The sequence below is a fragment of the Nicotiana tabacum genome, chromosome 12 (genome assembly GCF_000715075.1).
Source record: "Nicotiana tabacum cultivar K326 chromosome 12, ASM71507v2, whole genome shotgun sequence".
NCBI classification, from domain to species: Eukaryota; Viridiplantae; Streptophyta; class Magnoliopsida; order Solanales; family Solanaceae; genus Nicotiana; species Nicotiana tabacum.
The window spans coordinates 15,781,583-15,805,535 of NC_134091.1; the positions used below are offsets into that span (position 1 = coordinate 15,781,583).

The 23,953-nt window shown below is 35.4% G+C and overlaps 1 protein-coding gene across 2 annotated transcripts; it reads right to left on the reverse strand.

Annotated features, from left to right (window-relative positions):
• Positions 1-13,726: 13,726 nt before the first annotated feature.
• On the reverse strand, positions 13,727-16,808 carry LOC107814823 (patatin-like protein 2). Of its 2 annotated transcripts, none has more exons than XM_016640286.2 (7): positions 16,511-16,808; positions 16,209-16,393; positions 15,943-16,129; positions 15,535-15,696; positions 14,868-15,170; positions 14,311-14,486; positions 13,727-14,029 (listed from the first exon to the last, which is right to left on the reverse strand). In XM_016640286.2, exons 1-7 carry the CDS (start codon positions 16,640-16,642, stop codon positions 13,960-13,962), a joined length of 1,215 nt encoding a protein of 404 aa, XP_016495772.1. In that variant the 5' UTR covers positions 16,643-16,808; the 3' UTR covers positions 13,727-13,959. The 2 variants fall into 2 exon arrangements, with proteins under 2 accessions (XP_016495772.1, XP_016495773.1); XM_016640287.2 differs by having other exon boundaries at positions 16,209-16,362; positions 16,511-16,647.
• Between the last annotated feature and the right edge of the window lie 7,145 nt (positions 16,809-23,953).

The following is a 23,953-nucleotide window of genomic DNA, read 5'->3' on the forward strand; positions in this document are numbered from 1 at the left end:
GGAGCGTAAATACTCAAAACGACTGGTTGGGTCGTTACATTCTCCGCCACTTAAACATATGTTCGTCTTCGAACCTGCCAGGAGTTGTTTTCAATCCATCAGTTCACTATCCCACCTTACCACGCACATATCCGGGGGTGATCCCACTCGACCCTATTCTATATAGGCTTGACAACACAACACAATTGAAGATCACTACTTTAATCTTAGTCCGCAAAACTAGAGCCCAATTTCCAACATCCAGAATTTCTTACAAGACCCGAGTCTCACATCTACACATTGTTTAAGTTTTTAACACGTTGTATCAAGCCATAACCATAACCCCAGATATAATCACATAACATACTCCACAACTCGCATACTCGCAGCACCATTCTGGATCATAGTAACTACTCAAAACCAACATGGTACTAGTATTAAACCCCATAACAAAAAAAATCTCGTTCCAAAACCTTCATATACTACTGATAATGAAAGAAACACGCGGAATCTCATGACCCTTTATTATATCAACAAGTCATGGAGCTCTCTCGCCCCAACTAGAACCATAATCACTTTCTAAGCCAACTTTCAATATTATCCTTCCGAATATACCGTAATCAAACCTGATAGTACCCATTCTAGGTCCAATGACCTTATATTATTAAACACAACTATCCCATAGACAAGCCACACCAATATAATTCAATCCACAACGGCGCAATCCGTGTACCCAAAAATGAAAAATGTCTCAAAGAAGAGAACCGTTTTTTTTGCAGGTTCAACCAGCACCACCACAACCGCAATGCTATGAGCTAATCATATATAGTAGAACCATGACACATGAATCTAATAACGGTAACCAACTCTCCTAGAGCTCACATTAACATCACTCGCATGGACAACTCGCCTGCTATAATATCAATATCTGGACCCGTACGGACAACTCACGTGCCAATAATATCAATATCTAGACCCGCACGAAAAACTCACTTGCCAATAATATCAATATATGGATCCGAACGGACAACTCACGTGCCAATAACAAAATCCGCCTAGCATAGTCACAGGCTTCCAGTCCAAGCATATCATACATAATCAATCAAATAAGTACACATGTATATGATAAATGAAATAAGATTCACATACTCCTGGACTGGTATAAATAACACGCCATAGGGTAGGCATGTGCATAGTGTGCTATCACAACTCAAATCGGCAAGTTAACACAGAAATAGTAACTACCTAATTTATTCAGGGAATTAGCCTCTTTGTAACCTCAAGTATAGCCCAGATAGTTCTCAACAAGGTACGAATACGAGAAACGTTATAACTTTACGCTTAACAGTCAAATCTAGGCATATCATAGCCTAAGCATTCTTCCGAGTATGAATACTTGCCCTAATGCCCACACATGGGCTCAAACCTCACATATATGCGCACTCATAGCGCGTATCTATCACAAATAATTAACGCAACTAGCCTCCACTGAATTTAAATAAAATACTCACCTCAAACAAGCCGCAACCCTGGAACAATATGCTTCTAAGAACTCCCAGTCTCTAAATTCATAAAACACTTGAATCACCATAACCGATCCCAACTCCAGCACTCGAATTATTAACACATCTTTCATGCACGATCATCCCATGAGGAATACTTCCATAATTCTTTCGTGCCACATAGAAATAATTGGAATATCACCAGTCTATCAAGCAGGTGAGTATCACAATACCGATGAACATCCGTAAGTCAAAACACAATGCGCCTTTTGAAATGTGCACCCTTCTCAGGAATTACCGAGCAGTTATAACATTCATCTAAATATCTGAAACTGACTATTCTATCTAGAATTCGTGACCTTCCCTTCAAGAATGAACTGCCACATTATACATGTAAATCTTAATCCTGCACAACACACCACATATATTATGCCATCATGTGACAAGCACAAGAATCTCATTATCAATTCTGAGTCACCAGCAAATTACATACCCGGTTAGTTAAAAACCTTCCATTTACTCCCATCCATGTGGAAATCACAATACACAACATGTTCCTCATGCCGGTAGAAAATATCCATCTCAAACCATGGTAGAAACCATCAAGAATGATTTGAAATCCATTTGCACATAACCAAGTTATCAGAACTGAATCCTTCTAACTCGACCAAGCCACGCAGGTCACCAAACCCAAGAATATTTTCGCCAAAACATCTGTAGAGCCTCACCACATCATAACTACCCAAAGCTCAGTACAAGACATCCTAACATAAAACGACATTATCCTAAGTCCCATAAGCCATTGTATTCTTTTTAAGCATCCCCATAAGTACCACAACCAAAACGCTCACTCTGAAAGTACCTTATGTGAATTTAAAATTGTTCTTTTACCTTTCTTATACTAGAATGTAGAATCCATAGTCATACAGAATTATCGCACGTCCCGGCAACATCAAATGCAAATTTCAGAATTTATCCATACACAAGTCCGGAGAAATCCTTAATTACTTTATATAAATCTCGAACCCATTAGAACTTTCTCGAGAGTCACCCACTTTGCTCAAATCCAAATTTCACCGCCCGAACAGGCCGAATTGCCTATGCTCAATTAGCACGACAACACCCCAAAGAAGTAACCCTGCCTTAACGCAATCGAGTAAATTCATACACCGTGCACACTATATCTGTCACGAATAGCAACTCAACTCATTCCATGATTACCATATACACATGAAGTGTAACATAACCCGTATCCAAAAATTTCTTTACTCGAATCATCCTCAATCTCAACCTCTGTAAGTCATAACAAAACTACAAGTATGCCTCAGACCCAAACTAAAATTTAATATATAACCATGAAATTAAAATGCCAACAGCATGCTCCCCCGCTTGGCTCAAAGACATAGATCATGACATCCAATAACTGACAATACCCATAACGTATTACTGCCATGATACTACAGTGAGATTCAACTAAATTTTTCACAAACTCATGCAACACCAACCATAAAATACCTAAATCATTCGCTAAGCTCGCATTTATTTCTCTTGACAATCAAGTCAACTTTCTCAACCAGATTCAAATTCAAATCTCAACACATACACCCCGCTCGTAGAAAAGAAACTCTCCGCTCAACATTATAAGGGGTACACCTCCATAGATTACTCTGCATGAGATAACCCATATGTTTTGCCTAAAATTGGCATCTTGATATACTCTTTCGCAACCATAATCACTATGCGATCACTTAATCTCCCTAAGTCTGAACTCATCAACAAGACGTAAAAATCTACTTTGCTCCATAATTAAACAACATGAAAGATCCTTCAACACATTCATAATCGAGACTATACGTCAAATCAAGACAGATACAAAGCACCCAATGGCCCTTTTTATTTACATCTCCAGCAAACTATTCCCGTCACAATCAAACCATCTGAACACATTCCGCAGTCACATCATGCTCATCATATAGCTATTCAACCGATCATCGAGCCACAAATTCTACTCATAGGGACACGACCGGACATATGAGTCCAAATGTACAAGTTCACACAACTGATGAGGCGCGCAGCCCGATCCCATAAATATCCTCACCATCAGGCCCTCGGCCTCACTTAGTCATCAATCTCTCCAGTCTCTCGTGCTCACAATGTCATGAAAATCAGCCCAAAATTGATGAAGTGATGTATCAATAAATAATAACAGAAACTGAGATATGATATGCAATGAATGAATATGACTGAGTATGAAATTACAGTTTAAACATATAATTTGACAGTAGAAATGACCTCAGTGGGTCCCATAATACCAACATTTGCCTAAGCATGATTTCTAACATGAGTCACATCTCAGTTTCTCTAAAAAAAAATAAAAATACATTGAATAATACAAGTTAATTGACTATACAACTCTACGGAATCAACCAAGTCTCAATTTCTACGGTGCACGCCCACACGCTCATCACCTAGCATGTGCGTCACCTCCAAACAATTCACATAACAGTATAATCAGGGTTCATACCCTCAGCTCCAAGATTAGAGATGTTACTTACCTCGAACAAGCCGAATCCGTTGTTGAGCAAGCTAAAAAATACCCCGGAAATTCCATTCCGCGCGTATCAACCTCCATACGCCTTCCTATCTCCTCAACTCAATCCAAACGATTTGTATCTATTTAAACAATGTGCAAATTAATCAAAATATACTCCAATGCTTACAATTTAACAATTTAAAAAATTCTCAAATCCGCTCGAAAAATCGGCAGTGGGTCCACATGTCGGAATCCAACGAAACTCACAAAATCCGACAACCCATTCAATTGTGAGTCCAACCATACTAATTTCACTCAAATCCGACTTCGAATCGACATTCAAATCCCAAAAATTTATTTTATGAAATATCTACAATTTCCCCCATATTTCCATCTCAAAATACTGATTAAATGATGAAAATAATGATATATTCATGTATAATAACCAAATCCGAGTTAGAATCGCTTACCACGATGAATTTCTTGAAAATCCCACGAATAATCGCCACAAACCGAGCTCAAAAAGTCCAAATATAAAAAATGAGATGAAACCCTTGTTTATATAGTACAAAATCTAATCCCCATTGTGTTGACCGCACATTTGTTTGTGCGGCCGCACATCCCAGGTTCTGTGGCCGCATTTCAGCAACTCTGCACTACCAAGCTTTAGTAAATTCACCATAACTTTCTCTACAAATGTCCAAATAATTAATGGTAAATCTCTCTGAAAACTGTACTCAAAGAGCTACAACTTCTGTTTTTGAATCATCTCTAAATTCCTTGTAGATTAAAAGATATAAGCTTCTGAATTCGGACCATCGAATCTACAGAAATCTCAATTCTGCGGCCGCGAGAGAAATTTTGCAGTCGCGACAGAAATTCTGCGGTCCGCAAAATTCCTCTGCGTTCCGCACTTTTCCTCTGCGGTCCGCACTTTTCCTCTGCCTCAGCACTCCAAATTGTGACCCCGCACTTCTAAAGTTCCAGAACAACATCAGAGTGCCGAAATGGCCAGTCTCGCTCAAAACTCACCCCGAAACACACTTGTGCCACTCGGGACCCCGTCTGAATGTATTAACAAGTCCTAAAACGTCATACGAACTTAGTCGGGCCCTCAAATCACATAAAACAACATCAAAAAATAAATCGCACTCCAATTCAAGCCTAATGAAAACTAACAATTTTCAACTTCTACATTCAATGCCGAAACCTATCAAATCAAGTTCGATTGACCTCAAATTTTGCACACAAGTCATAAATGACATAACGGACCTATTCTAATTTTCAGAATCGGATTCCAACCCCGATATCTAAAATTCAACTCCCTGGTCAAACTTCCAAACTTAACTTCTCTTTTAGCCATTTCAAGCAAAATTCAACTACGGACTTTCAAATAATTTTTCGGACACGCTCCTAAGTCCAAAATCACCATACGGAGCTATTGAAATCATCAAAACTTCAATCCGAGGTCGAATATTAAAATTCAAACTTGGTCAACTCTTCCAACTCAAAGCTTCAAACATGAAAGTTTATTCTTCCGAACTAATTCTGAAACACATGAAAACGCAAACCGACAATTCACACAAGTCATAATACATCGTATGAAGCTATTCAAGACTTCAAATAGTTGAAAGGAGCGTACTCAAAATGACCGGTCGGGTCGTTACAATAATACCATTTCAATATAGCAACCACAAAATATCAGAACAAATCAGATTATTATAGAGAGGTTTTACTGTACCTATAATAGCCAAGTTTTCTTTGGAACGTATACTATTCTTCATATTATATTATAATATGTTATTTATAACAGCATTTCATTATAGCAGTCAAAACAATATCGAAACAAATGAAATTATTATAGAGGTTTCACTGTATCTATAATTATTTGGGCAGTCGTGGATAAGTCAAAGGGCAATGAATACTTGAACTTGAACCGCCAATGAGGTATAATCACCAACCACTCATATAAAGGTATGATGTAAATCATACAAGATTTGAACTTCTATAATTAAGGATAACCTTTTTTTCACATTATCATTTCGCATGATAGGTAACTTTAGATAAATGCTTATAATAAGTGTAAGTAGTAACAAAGAATAAAACAAGTGACTTGTTACAATGTCAAGTTAAATTACATTGTTAATATAAAATTAAAGTTCTTTACGTCGTTGGGGCGTATATATAATTTAAATTAACCTTGAAAAAAATAAATACATTCTAATTTTGTTCGTTACATGGAAATTAGATGACAGCAATCTTTCTATGAATTAACAAGCAAATGCCATAAATATTGGAAGTAGATTGTAATGTGCCCCCATTATCATTTTAATTTTCAAAAATCATTGAATTGAAGAGGAACTTTGCTTAATTAAGTTATTTGAATTTGAATTAGTAAACTACAATGATGGACACTTTGGCTTCAGTTTTAAAGGAAGAAAAGTATCCATATAATCCGTCCACTGTCTAGTACGCGTTTTAGATGTTTTCAACAGATGTAGCTTTCATATTCCTAGTAGCAGTAGATATGAATTATATGTATCTTCTTATCAAAAATTAAAAGCTCTATAATTAAACCTAAAACAAATGTCTATTCTCATTTTTGATTTGTAAGATATTAAACTGAAAAAGAACTCTCTCCAATATAGCGCGCGATATAGTCCACAACTAATATTGAAAAAATATTTTTTAATTTATTATTTACTTTTCCTAATTAGTATATATAGATTATATGCTAACCGTACACGGTTATACACATACTATACATAAATATCATACATCTGGTAGCTTTTTTTGGCGTAAGCGATTGAATGAACGGGTATTTAATTAAGTTAATTCTTCTTTTTTTTATTTGTGCAGAAAGAAAAATATTGACACGCCTATATAATATGGCTCAAACTTGTGAAAAAGGGGGGGGAAGAAAGAGATGGATCTGAATATACTTCAGAGGGAATCAACCAAGATCACTTGTATTTTCTTAATTTTATAATTCAGTAGGATGACCAAGAAAAGTTGAGTGTAAATAAAGAGAAATCAAAAAGTAGTACCCTGATTATTTGTATAGAGAGATAGTAATAGCCAAAACAAGCAAAGAATATTTTAAAATATTATTAATACCACTTATTGTTTATTAGAAGATTATGCAGATGCAAAATTGCACGCTTGGAGGTTTTGTTACTTTTAAAAATGTCAATAAAGCTGATCATAGAACTATTTGAAGTGATTATTTTAATGGTAGTTATAGCAAAGAAGAGAAAGGCGAGTGTTTTCTTGTTGAATGAAAAATCGTGGCTCAAGAATCTAGAGTTTTCGAAATTTAGATAATTAATTAAGTGACTACTTCAATATTTTCCTTCTTTGATAGTGCAATATTTCGTGTATCCGTTAACTTGAAGAAAAATTTAAAATTTATAAGAATATGAATGATGGACATTGGACACCTAGGAAAACTGTAACTGCTTATATATTCAAAGAAAACGATGCTACTTAGGGTCCGTTTGCTCATAAAAAAAAAAATCCTTTTTTTCGATTTTTTTTTACTTGTTTTCGAAATCTGTGTTAGACTATGAAGTTTTTTATTTTCAAAAAACTATTTTTCAAAATTTTCACTTCAGATCACTCACAAAAATTCAAAAACAGTAAATCATATTCATATCCAAACACAACTCTAATTTTCAATTACTATTTCCACTTGAATTTTTTTTTTAACTTTTTTTCGAAATTTTAATTCTTATATCGAAACGCCCACTTAATAACCGTTTAGATTTAATATTAGGCACTGTATTCTCGTTATTGACTTAAGACCTTTTTTTTTTCCCCAAATACCTCCGCGGTGTGATACAAGGCTCTTTATATCAGTCATTATTTATAATAATATTTCACTATAACAACTAAATTATCTTTGAAATTAATTTTTCATGTTATATTATATATTTTTTATAATAATATATTACTATAGCAATCAAAAATAACGGAACAAACACGATTGTTATAACTCTTAACAGGCAAGAACGTTCTTCTTGCATAAGACGAATTTCTAGTACTCTAATCATTGAAGTTGAATTTTCCAAGCTTTAAAAATTGATCCACTAACATAACGGGAAGATAGGAATAAGTTTATCTGTTCAACGTGGAAACAATGTTTTTTGTTTTCCAATTAACAACACTAAAGATTAGCGTGTAAAGAAAACACATAGGTACTTCTATGGATTATATGAGCAGACTTGGACAAATTCAAATTACAACATCATCTTATTAGTGGGTTTGGGGAGGGTAGTGTATACGCAGACCTTACCCTGGAGTAGAGAGGTTATTTCCGATAGAAACTCGATTTCCTCCCTCCAAGAACTTACCACCTTACTCTTGGGGTGACTCAAACTCACAACCTCTTGGTTGGAAGTGGAGGATGCTCACCACTAGACCAACCCACTCTTGCCACTTGGACAAATTCAAATTAAATATTTTATTTCAAATTCAAGGATAATTCAAAGAATCTTTAACTTTCGAGCGAAAAATTAATCCGAAAAGAAACACTTCGTCTATACGTATTGTACAAAGAATAGAAAATGAGCTTAGTCGTTGTTTACGAATCGCTCCAATACGATGGACCCGAGGGGTCCGATTTTCTATATCTTCAAACATGTGAGATTCTTCTAGCTTAGTTAATGATAGAACAAATAAAATAAACAATAACACTAATAAATAATACAATAGGTTACGTTATGGTGAAAAATGAAAAATAGAAATATTATATTAACTTTTTCTCCATCTTTTACTTCTATCAGCATGCTTTATTTAAAAATAGTTAGGATAACATTTTATTGTCGACTTTAGGATGACAAATATATTTCGACGGATATGAGTGTTGGAAACTAAAAACAATGAGAATTTCAGTGCGACAAGCACAGTCGATTCAGAAAAATAGAGCTTTTATGGCGATTTATAGAAGTCGTGATTAAAAATTAAGTTTTTCGTATCTACTCTGCTTGACTCTCTGTGTAGGTGCAAATAATTTCTAGTATTGGCTAATGTTTTAGTCGCCATAATAGTCTAATTTTTCATGTACATAAAATTCTAACTATTTAAATTTTTACTGTAATATAATGTTATTTTTTAACATGCATGTTGAGGTCAAAAAATTAGAAAAGAAGACACACATTTGACTCAATGAAGCTACCCCATTAGTAACCAGATTTTAACATGATTTTGATTACTAAAGTTTTAACTCAAATGTGATTCTTAACCTTATAAACGTATTTCAAACAGACTTTAAGCAAACAATAAAGAATATGTCAAGATCAAGTAAATCGCAAGAAGATCGACCAATTTCTGGATTGAACCCCAATTGAATGAAGAAGAAGCGAGCATCGAAGAGAGAATTCTAGAAGCGGATATTTTCATTATCTGTGTTTTCTCTCAAGTGTACAATGCCCTATTTATATTTACAGACAGTACATAAAGTGTTTAAAAACAAATACATGTATACATTTGGACTATATCTATAGCTATACTATGTTGGGCCTCCACTATTTGTTGGGCCTGGGTCCATTTCAGAACAAGTAAATCCAACACTCCCCTCAAGCTGGAGGGTGAATGAACACCCAGCATGTGAAGGAGGAAATAATGTAAAATCCCAAATAAGACCTTAGTAAAAAGGTCTGCCAGTTGCAAAGATGTTGGAATATAATGGAGGGAGATGAGACTAGCAGCCAACTTCTCACGAATAAAATGGCAATCAAGCTCGATGTGCTTGGTTCTCTCATGCATAATAGGATTGCGAACAATGCTCAAGGCTCTTGGTTGTCACAATATACACGCATAGGAGAGGAAATATGCAGTCCAAAATCACCAAGTAAACACAACAGCCAAGTGACCTCATCAACGGTCATGCGGAGTGCTTTATACTCTGCTTCAGCTGAGGATAAGGAGACTGTTTGTTGCTACTTCGTTTTCCAACAGAGAGGACTACCACTCAATGAAATAAAGAATCCACTAACACTCTTACGAGAAGAAGGGCAAGTTGCTCAGTCAGAACTAGAGAAAACTTTCAAAATAATATATGAAGAACTAGTGAGCAAAAGACCCTTAGCTGGATCATTGACCAGATATCTCAAAATATGGAGGGCAGGAATCATGTGCCCGGTCCTTGGAGCATGAAGAAATTGACTTAAGTATTGAACTGAGAAAGATATATCGGGTCTAGTATATTGCAAAAAATTGAGTTTCCCAATAAGTCTTCTATAGGGTGAAGGGTCTAGCAACAGATCACAAGAATCAGCAGTGAGTTTGTTATTCAACTCAAGTAGAGCCACAACAGAAAAAGCAAAGGAGCACTAGAACTCAGCAATCAGCTCCTTGCAAAATGTATACTGATTAATAAGGAAACCTTGAGGCTTCCTAGACACATTAAGCCCCAGAAAATAATGTGTATTGCCAAGATGTTTTATCTTAAACTAGTCATCAAGAAAGGATTTAAGAGTCTCCATTTCAGAGAGGTCATTCCCAACCAACAAAATATCATCTACATATACTACAAGGATGACAATAGAGTGAGAAGAAGATTTGATAAAAGGGGAATAGTCATTCAAACTGGGTTTGTAGCCTTTGAACAAAAAGGCAGTGGAAATCTTTGCAAACCATTTGAATTTTCAGAAGATGATTCCCTTTGAACACAAGCAACTGACTTCTTAATCGTAGTGAATTTGAAATCAGTTGTGAATCCATGAAGTCTATAGCACTTATCTATTGTGTGTCCATTTTTTTTACAGTATTTGCATGATAAGGCAGACATTTTTGGCTCAAAATTGACCTTTTGGGTATAATACTAGTTGTTTGTGGATTGACTGAACTTTGGAGTAGAAGAATTGACTAAAAATGATGATGAGTTACAAGAATTGACTGGGCAAGACTGATCTCCATCTGTTTGTCATCTCTAATTAACATAGAATATACCTTGCCCATAGAACGCCCATGACTTATCATAAGGATATTACTTCTCACATTAGCGTAAGTGTCATTCAAGCCAGACAAAAACAGAATGAGTTGTTGGGCCTCAATGAGTTCATGAACAACACCACAAGTTCAAGGTTTACTAGAGATAAGGTGATGAGTTCATCCGACATACTTTTAATCCTAGTGAAGTAACTAGCTACTATATCAGAAGAATCTTGTGTAGTAGAAGAAATTGCTTTCGGAAGACTATAGTAAAAGGAGATATTTGATTCTCCAAATCTCTCTTGTAGGTTATCCCAAGCATCTTTAGCAGTTTTATAGTAGAGGACAGACTTTCAATGTCTTTTGAAAGTGAATTCATTATCCAAGCCCTAAACATATTGTTACACCTTTCCCAGTTGTGAAATTTTCTGAATTTGCGGTAGGTTTAGTTAGGGTTCCATCAATTAGTTGAATTTTGTTCTTCGTAGAAAATGAGATAAGCATTCCCTCTTTCCCCTCCCCGTAACTAGTATAGGGAAACAAAGTAGAGACTAACATAACTCTGGGAGCGTCAAATGGAGGTAGATAAAGTGGATGAGATGGATCTGGGGCAGCATTCGAAAGAGAAGACGAGCTCACCTAGAGTAACATTCGAAGCAGAAGATGAGGTTCCAGTCATGTTGACACACTAACACCAGGTGTAACAAATAAATATAAATCCAGCAAGAACTAAGTAAGGATACTGCAAAAACTATACTAATACAGTATTTAAGCAAGAAAACTGAGGGTAGAGAGAGATATCAGTGCGGTGCGAAGTCAAGATACGAAGGCAAAAAGACCTTAATTCCAAATTTCCTCGAACCAGAGATGAACCAGAGAAAATTGTCCACAATACGACGAAGATGACTATAGAGAAGGAAAATCACCTCAAAAAATCAGTTTTGACCAGAAAACCAAACAGAGACGCCGATCGCGGGAGAGTTCACTGTACACGTGAAGAAGAAGATGCGAATATCCAGAAATCGCTCTGATACCATGTCAAGATCAAGTAAATTGCAATGAGATCGGCCAATTTTTGGATTGAACCTAATTGAATGATGAAGAAGCAACCATCGAAGAGAGAATTCTAGAAGCAGATTTCTTTCATCATATGTGTGTATTTCTCTCAAGTATACAATACCCTATTTATATTTTCATGTAATAAATGAAAAATAAATTACCTCATATAGTAAAGGTATACACCCTATTTATTATAAACTAAAATTATTTTAAAATATTATTTTCTAGAGCTACCTTTTATATTTTATAGAAAAATAGGTATTTAGGGTATATATTATCATTGGGGCATGAAATACGCTATTTATGTTTTTCCTCTCTCTTTCGCTCAATTAACACACGATTCTCTCTTAGAATTTTTCTTCTTTCTCTCTCTTCTTTCTATCTCTCTTCGAGCAAAATACCTACTTCTAATCGTGAATTTTCTGGTCGAATCCTCTAGGATTGCTGCAATTGAAAATACTTCTAAATTGTTTGGAGATAGAGACGAATGGCGGACCTTTTCTTCAAAATCAGATTCCTCCATAGCAAGGAGGGGCTCGTCGCTCTAAGGCTAGGGACATTGCGCGGGGAGCAATAAGGATGTCAAAATAATCCGAGTAGAGCATAGGTATTGTGACATGAATGACAGATATTGTATTCTGTACGGATCTGACGAACTTTCTTCTCTTCTTGGCCGGAAAATGCCACCTCCGACGAACTTTCTTCTCTTCTTTGCTATTTAGTCACATACAATAATACAAATACATTGTATGCTGTACAAATTCACTCAAACACATTGTATTTTGTATAAATACATTTTTTTGTATGTATTTATATATTTCGAAGGTCTGTATTTTTTAATACAACTGAATACACATGTATTTATGCATATTGTACATATAGTATTCATGAATATAGGATATAAACATTGAAATATACTGAATAAAAATATTGAAATAAAACATAATATAAACAGTGAATACATTTAATTTTAAAATACAGTGAATACAGTAAAATACAAATAGAAATATATTGAATACAACCAATAAATTATAATAAATACAACAGTAATACATGTATTAGGAATAACTAAAATACTGTTAATATAAATACATTTGAATACATTGAATACAAAATAGCGAATACAGTAAATACAAAAATTGAATCTAATGAATGCAACAGTAAAAATAAATATTGAAATACACTAAATACAAAAGTTAAATACAACAGTTATATACAACTGAAAAATCATTCTAATTAATTGGATTGATAATGAGGCATGATAGAATTGATTTTGTTGAGTTATATTATGAGTGTATCACGCTAATTGATTCTATTTTCGTTATTAAACAGCTAGACATACCTATTTTTAAGATGATTGGCGTTACTGTATTCATGAATATGTGGCACGAATACATGTGAATATAGTCGCGTACAGCTGTAACCCACTGTTTTTTAAGCTACTTTTGCTACTGTATTCATGAATAGAGTAGCGTGAATACAACGAATACACTACTGTAACAACTGAATATTAGTTATAGGAAGTAATTATGTATATGATAGCTATAGGAAGTTAATAGCTACTAAACAATAGTGATTTCTCAAAGTTCCTCATAAATAAATAAAGTGTTTTAAAACAAATACAAGTATACATTTGGGCTATATCTACAGCTATACTATGTTGGGCCTTCACTGTTCGTTGGGCCTGGTCCATATCAAAACAAGTAACTCCAACAGAATATCAAGAGTAAAACACATTTATATTAGTATGAATTACGGGGGTTTATATACAACATACTATTCTACGAAGCATTTCTTACGTATGTCAAATTAAATGGTGGTGAACATACTTCTAAACTATTGCTGCAAATAAATAAATAAATAAATAAACTTTATAAAGAAAACCCTGTATCTAATCCCAAAAAGAAAAAATGTAATCTCATGCTAGGATTTTTTTGATAGACTGTATTTCTTCTAGACTTTCTTGGTAAGTGGCGATCTTGATTCGCGAACTCTTCTTTCATTCACTAATAACCGTGCAAACCTATCACCAAAAGGAATATACAAACAGTTAACTTATTTTCATATTTTAAAATTAAGATAGCTTCAAGTGATTGTATATATTAAATTTAACTTTAATTACGTAGATAACAAATTAAATTATATTATTCACAAAGGACAAGAGAGTACTTTTCTAACACCTTTTCTAGCTGTCCCTGTTTTTTATACACAAAGTTTATCATTTTGCACATGTAGCCAATAAAAGCGTAATTTTGTTTTTAAACTTTTGGATAATTTATTAAAGTATTATCAATGTTTTAATACCTTATAAGGGCTTCTTCATTAGTTCCTCCTCTAGGAATTGGTTCTGTCAAACCTGTTTCCAAATTTACCCTTGAAAGTGGCTTATTTAGTAAATTTTGTCCTATTTCCACTAGCCTTTCCAAATTTTCCTTTGTGGCTATATCCACTGAGCCTTCTGTTCCGCTCAGTTCATCCTCCTGTTAATTTCAATAACCAAGAAAAATATTAATCAACCACTATAATAAGGGCAGTCCCGATACAAAAAGCATCTCGCGTTTACACATGGTTCGGGGAAGGACTGCACCCCAAGGGGGACAGCCTACCATGATGCAAGTATCAGTGGCTGATTCCACGGCTCGAACCCGCACAAACTATCTCGCGTTCATGCAAGGTTCGGGGAAGGGCCGCACCCCAAGGGGGTGTGATGTTGACAGCCTATCCTGATGCAAGTATCAGTTATTTATTTCACGACTCGAACCCGTGACCTATAGGTCACACGGAGACAACTTGACCGTTGCTCCAAGTCTCCCCTTCCACTATAGAAAAAAAAAATTAAGAATAAAAAGGACACTACATACTTGAATTCGAAGGTAATTATTATCACTGTGTAGAGCTTGGAAAACTACTGAATTATGGTAATCAACCAAATCAGCGCTTGATTGGAAGAACACTTCAATTACTGGTGTGGAACCTTTGTGAAATAACCAATTCACAATACCCCATTTGGCTGCCATTGATGCATTATATTTATGTTCCCATTTTGCAGATCCTGTCCCTATTGATATTACAAGGAAACGCCTGTAATCCATTGGTTTTATTGGAAAGAAATCTGGGTTGTCCTTCAAAATTTCTTTGCTTACTTCCGATACTGCAATCAAAGCCTGCAGAAAACATATGCCAACACATTCTAGATAAGGAAAGAATTTAATTTGAAGTTCCAATCCTACCCTCAATGAGAAGTTTTTATAGCTATTTACTCCCGCATATTTAACACCACAAGTTTCAAAAGAAATATAACCACACAAATATTATGGCTTGTTTAGGACAAGTTTTAAAATTCTTCATTTCTTTCTTAAACTTTGTGCACAGTCAAATAGTTTCACATAAATTAAAATTGATGGAGTAATATTCAAAAGGCATATGAAAAGATTGTGGTCAAAGACAAACTCGTTTAAGTTTAAGTCTCAAAATTCAAACACCACCAAATAAATCAGGACGAAGAGAGTAGTAAAAGTGTATATATACCGGATTATTTGCAGCAACACCACCATCAATGAGATGATGTTCTTTTACATTGCCTTTGGTATCCTCAACTTTAAAATAATGAGCAGGAAGATAAGTAGGAGCTGCTGATGTACTGACACAAATATCAGACAGTTTTGCATCATAACATGCCGAACGTTTCGTCTGCATCCAAAATAATCAAGATCCCATTTGGTTAAAACCCAAAGTAAAAAGCAGGGCCGTATGCATCTTATACCATGCGGTGTTACTGAACACCGCTTTGTCGAAATTTTTCACTAGATATTCATTTGTTAATTTATCGTTTATGTAAAATCATGCGATAAAAGTAAACATGTACTCACGTTTGCGTCAAACCACATTAGTTAATATGATTAAGTGATGAATTAAGACGGACTTAAACAGATGCACCTCATAAGTGGAGAAGATGGTTGGCTGCAATTTCTTGATATCAAAAGTGGGAATGACAACGTTAGTAATCGTATTGCTAAGACGAGTATCTTTCAACTTCTCCTTGACAACTTCATGCAAGTACTTGCCATCGTATTTTGGTCCTATTATAGCTTGCACCATGTTCCCAATAGGAGCAAACAAACCGCTGCATATTTGTTAATAATTCAAAATTTAGTACAAAAAGAATGGAAACAGTACAAGAGAGAAAATTATACTATATATACCATTTCTTTTGTGGAAACATCTTTGGACAATGCTCCAAGTAGAATGGGGTAATATCTTTGGCTGCATAAAGTGGACGATCATTTTCGTCAGGAGCAGTTAACATGGCCGTCACAAGACCACCAGTGCTCGTTCCAGCAATCACGTCAAAGTAATCTGCAAGTCTCGCATCCTTACCATCTAACTCCTGCAAATTTCATGCTACCAATTTTATTTGCCATGCATGCAAAAGTTAAAGCCTTAAAAGAGGAAATGGATCGATCGTTATATAGTATAATACAAATGTATATATAAGAAATTTGACCTGAAGTTGGGATTCAAGAAAACTGAGAATGGTAGCTGGAATAATTCCTCGAATGCCACCTCCATCAATGCTAAGAACAGTGATCAAGTCACCGTAAGTTGGAGGTTGGATTTGAGATGTTTTTCTCTCCATTTCTGATGATTTAATCTTCTAATTAAACTGTTTTCTAATCAAAAGAGGGTAACAAAACTGATTTAAAATGAATAATCTTACAATAATTAAGAGCTAGAAGGCTTGGAAAAAACTGTTGAACTTAACAAGGTATTATGTATTATAAGAATATTATTGAAGTAGCTTATGATGTCCTATGCAATGTATGAGGAAACATATTTATAGGCCTCGCTCTAGAGAAACTTGATGACTTAAGGGTCAATAATTGACTTAAAGAAAATTCTGGGAAATATGTAGCATTAAGGACTGAGTATCGTGAAGTGAAAATTAAACACGCTAGAGAATTGGTATATATTATTCAATTAAATTGGACTTAGAACAACAAAAATAAACATTTGAATTTTCTTACACTGAAAATGTTTCTTGTTCAGCATGCAAGATTAAAGCCGCCAGCGTGAAGTTTTATTACTCGTAAAATTTGCGTGAATTGTTTTTGTTTTTTGGTTCAACCATTTGGTATCCGGAACTCAATGACCAGATTCGCCGTACTGGATAGCACGTTAAGAGGAAGCGTTCCCTATCAAAAAATTCTTTACTCCCAGAGCTCGAAACCCGAGATCTTTATTTAATTTGGCGAAAATATCTTATACATCCCATTACTGTTGGGATTAAAGATTGGTGAATGGGAAATGGAGGGAAGAAAGTGGAGGGAAAGTGATCTCCCTTTTGCTTTGGAAAGAGCAAAGTGTCCCTCATTGGTAATGAAAAGAAAAGTAAATGTGCTTATATTGAGAAAACACTTCTATTAGTGTTAAATGGATTGGAAAGGAAGTAAGCCTCGCGCCATCGTCGTCGCTCGCTCGGCTTCGGTCAAAGATTGATTGATTAATCTTTTGGACAAAATTTCTTTCAATTATTTAATTCATTAATTTAATTAATTAATAAAAATTTAACCCAGAATAACCCAGGACCCGCAACGCGACCCGGATTATTTTAAATCCGTTTTTTTTTCCGGATTATTTTAAATCTATTTTCCCGCAATATCTTTAATGCGTTTTACAGCCTTCGAGTGATTCGCTGTTTCATTGACGTTTTTGGTACCAACACTCCGGTGAGTCAAATCGTTCTATCCTAGGAGGATAATATTCCAGCACCTCGAGTACTTGAGGGGAATAATTTCCTTAAAGATCGATTGATTGATTAATCTTTTTGGACAAAATTTCTTTTAATTATTTAATTAATTAATGAAAATTCAATTCAGAATAACCCAGGACCCGCGACACGACCCGGATTATTTTAAATCCGTTTTCTTTCCCGGATTATTTAAATCTGGCCCGTTTTCTTTTCCAGATTATTTTAAATCCGTTTTCCGCAATATCTTCAGTGTGTTTTACAGCCTTCGAGTGGTTCGTTGTTTTATCGGCGTTTTTGGTACCAACACTCCGGTGAGTTAAATCGTTCTATCCTGGGAGGATAATATTCTAGCACCTCGGGTACTTGAGGGGAATAATTTTCTTAAAGACACACTGTGCATTCAGTGGGATCGATTTATTCCGAAATTATTTTTCCATAAATTATTTCGACATTCTGTTGTTGCTAACTTTCTGTTTCTGTTTTTCCTGTTTCAGAAAGTTTACTGTTTCATTATTTATAGTAATACATATTGAATAACAATCTTAAGGAAATTAATTTACTATATTCTATTTTTTGGAGATTAAAACATGTGTGGTTTTCTACTCTTTCTGAATTTTTCTATTCTAATTTGAAGATATAAAAACTTCATCGGAGTATTAAAATTCAGAAACGATTTGAAGACATAAAAACTTCATCGTTTACTGTGAAACAGTATATAAAAACTTCGGTTTTTATTTATTATACGTACTGTTTACTATTCTATTTTGTCATTAATTGAACTCTTCTGTTGTTGACAGTGAGAAATGGCAATTGATAATGAAAATTCTTCTGCGACTGTTGTGGCAACGACGATAGCCTCGTCAAGCCGAACTATTATTCCACCAGCCGAGAAACCGGGAAAATTTTCTGGAGCCAACTTCAAAGGATGGCAGCAAAGGGTGTTCTTCTGGCTTACCACACTTGGTATGCAGAAATTCACCAGTGAAGAACCTCCAGTGCCTGCCATGGACATGCCGGACAACGAGAAATTTATGGTTGTTGAGGCGTGAAAACAGGCAGATTTTCTTTGCAAAGGCTAGATCCTAAGTTCTTTAGAGAATGACTTGTACAATATCTACTGTGCTATGAATACTTCAAAAGAATTATGGGACGCACTTGAGAAGAAGTACAAGACTGAAGATGCATGCTTGAAGAAGTTTGTGGTTGCCAAGTTTCTAGACTATAAGATGATAGACAGCAAAACCGTTGGAACCCAAGTTCAAGAGCTTCAACTTATTTTTCACGGCCTTATTGCTGAAGGTATGATCGTGAATGAAGTATTTCAAGTGGCTGCAATGATTGAAAAATTGTCTCCTTCGTGGAGAGATTTCAAAAACTATCTTAAGCACAAGCGCAAAGAAATGAAGTTGGAAGATCTTGTGATTCGTCTCAAGATTGAGGAAGACAACAAAACAGTCGAGAAAAAGTCTCGTGGAAATTCAACGACTATGGGAGGTAATATCGTTGAGGAGACTGCTCCAAAAAGTAAGAAGAGGAAGAGGTCTTCTGGACAGATGAAGGAGCAGAACAAAAAGAAATTCAAGGGCAACTACTACAATTGTGAAAAAGCTGGTCACAAAGCCCCTGATTGTCATCTCCCGAAAAAGGATAAGAAGAAGGTGCATGCCAACATAGTGGAGAAGAATGATGACATTGATGATCTGTGTACAATGATTTCGGAATGCAACCTAGTTGGAAATCTGAAGGAGTAGTGGATTGACTCTGGAGCCACTCGATATGTTTGTGTTGTCAAAAAAGCATTTGCGACTTACTCTACTGCTGGTCCCGAAGAAGAGCTTTTCATGGAAAATACTGTAACAATCAAGATTGAAGGTTATGGGAAGATATTTCTGAAGATGACTTTCGGCAAAGTGTTAACACTCAACAACGTTCTTCATGTTCCTACTATTATGAAGAATTTAGTTTCTACTTCTTTACTTATTAAGAATGGATTCAAATGTGTATTTGTATCTGACAAAATTATTGTAAGCAAGAATGAAATATATGTTGGAAAGGGCTACCTCACAGAGGGCCTTTTCAAACTAAATGTAATGGTTGTTAACAGTATGAATAAAATTTCAGCTTCTTCTTATTTATTGGTGTCAAATGATTTATGGCATATTTGTTTAGGACATGTCAATTATAAAGCCTTGCGGAAGTTAATTAATTTAGAAGTATTTCCTAAATTCGAGTGTAATAAATCAAAATATCAAATATGTGTTGAATCTAAGTTTGTAAAACATCCTTATAAGTCTGTTGAAAGAAATTCAAATCCTTTAGACTTAATTCATACTGACATTTGTGATATGAAGTCGACACCATCTCGAGGTGGAAAAAAGTATTTTATTACTTTTATTGATGATTGCACTCGATATTGTTATGTTTATTTGCTTAATAGTAAGGATGAAGCAATTGAAGCACTTAAGCAATACAAGAATGAAGTAGAGAATCAATTGAATAAAAAAATCAAAATGATTAGAAGTGATAGGGGTGGAGAATATGAATCTCCATTTGCAGAAATATGTTCAGAATATGGAATTATCCATCAAACTACTGCCCTCTACACACCTCAATCCAATGGAATTGTGGAAAGAAAAAACCTAACATTAAAGGAAATGATGAATTCTTTATTAATAAGTTTCGGATTATCGCAGAGTTTGTGAGGGAAAGCTATCCTTACAGCTAACCGAATACTCAACCACAGGAAAACGCAATCTATTCCATATGAAAAATGGAAAGGAAGAAAACCCAACTTGAAATATTTCAAAGTGTGGGGGTGTTTTAGCAAAGGTACAAGTACCTTTACCCAAAAGGGTAAAAATCGGACAAAAAAATATGGATTGCGTTTTCATTGGATATGCTACAAACAGTAAAGCATGTCGATTTTTGGTTCATAAATATGATAATCATGAAATTCATGTTAATACGATAATTGAATCAGATAATGCTGAGTTTTTTGAAAGCATTTATCCGTAAAAAACTGAATGTGAGTCATTAAGTGAAAGACCTAAACGACCACGGGAAGAACCAAAGGAAATTCCTTCAAGTAATGAAGATCCAAGGCATAGTAAACGTTAAAGAACCTCTACTTCCTTTGGACCCGATTTTGTGACATTCTTACTTGAAAATGAGCCTCAAACGTACAAAACAGCTATATAATCTTCTTATTCGGCATTTTGGAAAGAGGCAGTCAATTGCGAGATTCAATCAATTTTGGATAACCATACATGGAATTGGTTGATCTTCCTCCAGGAAATAAGCCTTTAGGTTCGAAATGGATCTTTAAACGAAAAATGAAAGTTGATGGCCCTATTGACAAGTATAAGGCAAGACATGTTGTCAAAGGTTATAGACAAAAGGAAGGCCTTGATTACTTTGACACTTACTCGCCAGTAACGAGGATAACATCTATTAGGGTGCTAGTGGCAATGACGGCCGTATATGGTCTTGAAATCCATCAAATGGATGTTAAAACAACTTTCTTAAATGGAGAATTGGAGGAAGAGATTTACATGGAACAACCTGAGGGTATTGTGGTTTCGGGTAAAGAAAAGAAAGTGTGCAAACTTGTTAAGTCACTTTATGGACTTAAACAAGCACCCAAACAATGGCATGCCAAATTTGACCAAACAATGTTAGCAAGTGGGTTTAAAATCAACGAGTGTGACAAATGTGTTTACATTAAAAACACTCGAGGACATGAAATGTTTGTTTATATGTTGATGACATGTTGATAATGAGCAAAAAATATGGCAGATATAAATGCTACTAAGCGCATGTTGGCTAGAAAATTCGGCATGAAAGACTTAGGAATTGCTGATGTGATCTTAGGAATCAAAATTCATAAGACTCCACGAGGCCTAGCATTATCCAAGTCTCACTACATTGAAAAGGTACTTGACAAGTTCAAGTATTTGGATTTCAAAATTGCCAAGACTCCAATTGACATGAGTTATGCACTTCAAAAGAATGAAGGTGAAAGAGACTCACAACAGGACTATGCAAGAGTATTGGAAAGTTTGATGTATATTATGAATTGTACGCGACCAGATATAGCATGTGCTATTATCAAACTGAGCCGGTTTACAAGTAATCCCAATCAAATACACTGGATGGCAATGAAACGAGTTTTGGGGAATCTGAAATATACCCAAAATTATGCTTTGCATTATAACAAATATCCCTCCGTGATTGAGGGATATAGTGATGCAAATTGGATCACCGGATCATCTGAAGTTAAATCCACAAGTGGATATGCTTTCACAATTGGAGGTGAAGTAGTGTCTTGGAAATCATCCAAACAAACGTGCATCGCCCGTTCTATAATGGAATGTGAATTCATAGCTTTAGATAAGGCCGGTGAAGAAGCTGAATGGCTCCGGAATTTCTTGGAAGATATTCCATTTTGGCCCAAACCTTTGGCATCTATTTGTATACATTGTGATAGTCAAGCGGCAATAGGCAGGGTAGGGAGCGTTATGTATAAGCGGCAATAGGCAGGGCAGGGAGCGTTATGTATAACGGAAAATCTCGTCATATGAGACGGAGACACAATACTGTTAGACAATTACTCTCTAGTGGTGTTATCACGATTGACTACGTAAAGTCAAGAGATAACGTGTCGGATCCACTTACAAAAGGCCTATCTAGAGAGGCAGTTGAAAGATCATCGAAGGGAATATAGGGTTATGTCCTAGGACAAGTCATTATGGCGGTAACTCTACCTAGCAGACTGGAGATCCCAAGAGTTAGGTTCAAAGAGATCAAATAAAGTTATGAATGACGATTCAACATTTTCAAATAACTCAATCCATTCTCGTTATGAAGACAATGTTCAGAAATCAAGGTAAAACATTAAGGCTTTTGATGAGTCAATAAAGCTTAAAGCTTTTAATGATTTGCTAAGGCTGGCAGGATTTGACCAGACATTGTGTCTATAGGATTACACGTTTAGAAATCACCTATGTGAGTGTGAAGTGTAAGCCGCTTCAAGGGGAATGAAAGAAAAAGGCACATTCTCTAAGCACTCATAAAACCAGGCGGTGTTTATGGCTGAAACGAACATAATCTTGAGAACCATAGATGGTTAAGGGTGGATTGTGTGACTTATGTTGTCTAGGTATACAACAAAACTCGACGGTTCAAAGATATCAAATCTACCGATTTACCGAGTATATCCGATATAAGTTTACTACGAAAAGTTCAAAGGGAAACCTACTTATCCAGATACAATTAATCCTTGCATGTAAATCACACACTCGTCCGTGCATTCCTTTGTCTTATAGTCATTCCCCATTCATGTGGAGGATTGTTAGGATTAAAGATTGGTGAATGGGAAATGGAGGGAAGAAAGTAAAGGAAAAGTGAGCTCCCTTTTGCTTTGAAAAGAGCAAAGTGTCCCTCATTGGTGGTGGAAAGAAAAGTGAATGTGCTTATATTGAGAAAGCACTTCTCTTAGTGTTAAATGTGTTGGAAAGAAAGTAAGTCTCGCGTCGTCGACGTCATCGTCGTCGCTCGCTCGGCTCAGCTTCGGCTTCGGTCAAAGATTGATTGATTAATCTTTTTGGACAAAATTTCTTTTATTTATTTAATTAATTAATAGAAATTCAACCCAATAACCCAGGACCCGCGACGCGACCCGGTCCGGTCCGGTCCATTTTCTTTTCCGAATTATTTTAAATCTATTTTCCCGCAATATTTCAAACAGAAATATTCCCACCTGTTCCAACAGCCATGGCTGATTCTGAAAAGTTGCAAACCTTTTTCAGAAACAGTGCCAGAAAGTTTATAAATATATTTTGAATCCCAGAATCTTTTCTTACGAAATTTTCTGATCTTATTCTTCTTCTTCTTCTGCACAAAATCTTCAGTGTGTTTTACAGCCTTCGAGTGGTTCGCTGTTTAATCGGCGTTTTTGGTAACAACACTCCGGTGAGTTAAATTGTTCTATCCTGGGAGGATAATATTCCAGCACCTCGGGTACTTGAGGGGAATAATTTTCTTAAGGACACACTGTGCATTCAGTGGGTTCGATTTATTCCAAAATTATTTTTTCAGAAATTATTTCGACATTATATTGTTGCTATCTTTCTGTTGCTGTTTTTCCTGTTTCATAAAGTTTACTGTTTCATTATTTACGGTAATACATATTGAATAACA

Excerpts from the sequence above, each read along its gene's own strand:
- LOC107814823 (XM_016640286.2), bottom strand. The coding sequence starts at position 16,642 with ATGGAGAGAAAAACATCTCAAATCCAACCTCCAACTTACGGTGACTTG. Across the intron at positions 16,130-16,208 it reads ATGTTTCCACAAAAGAAATG|CGGTTTGTTTGCTCCTATTG; the intron begins GTATATATAGTA and ends ACAAATATGCAG. Across the intron at positions 15,697-15,942 it reads CCATCTTCTCCACTTATGAG|ACGAAACGTTCGGCATGTTA; the intron begins GTGCATCTGTTT and ends TTTTGGATGCAG.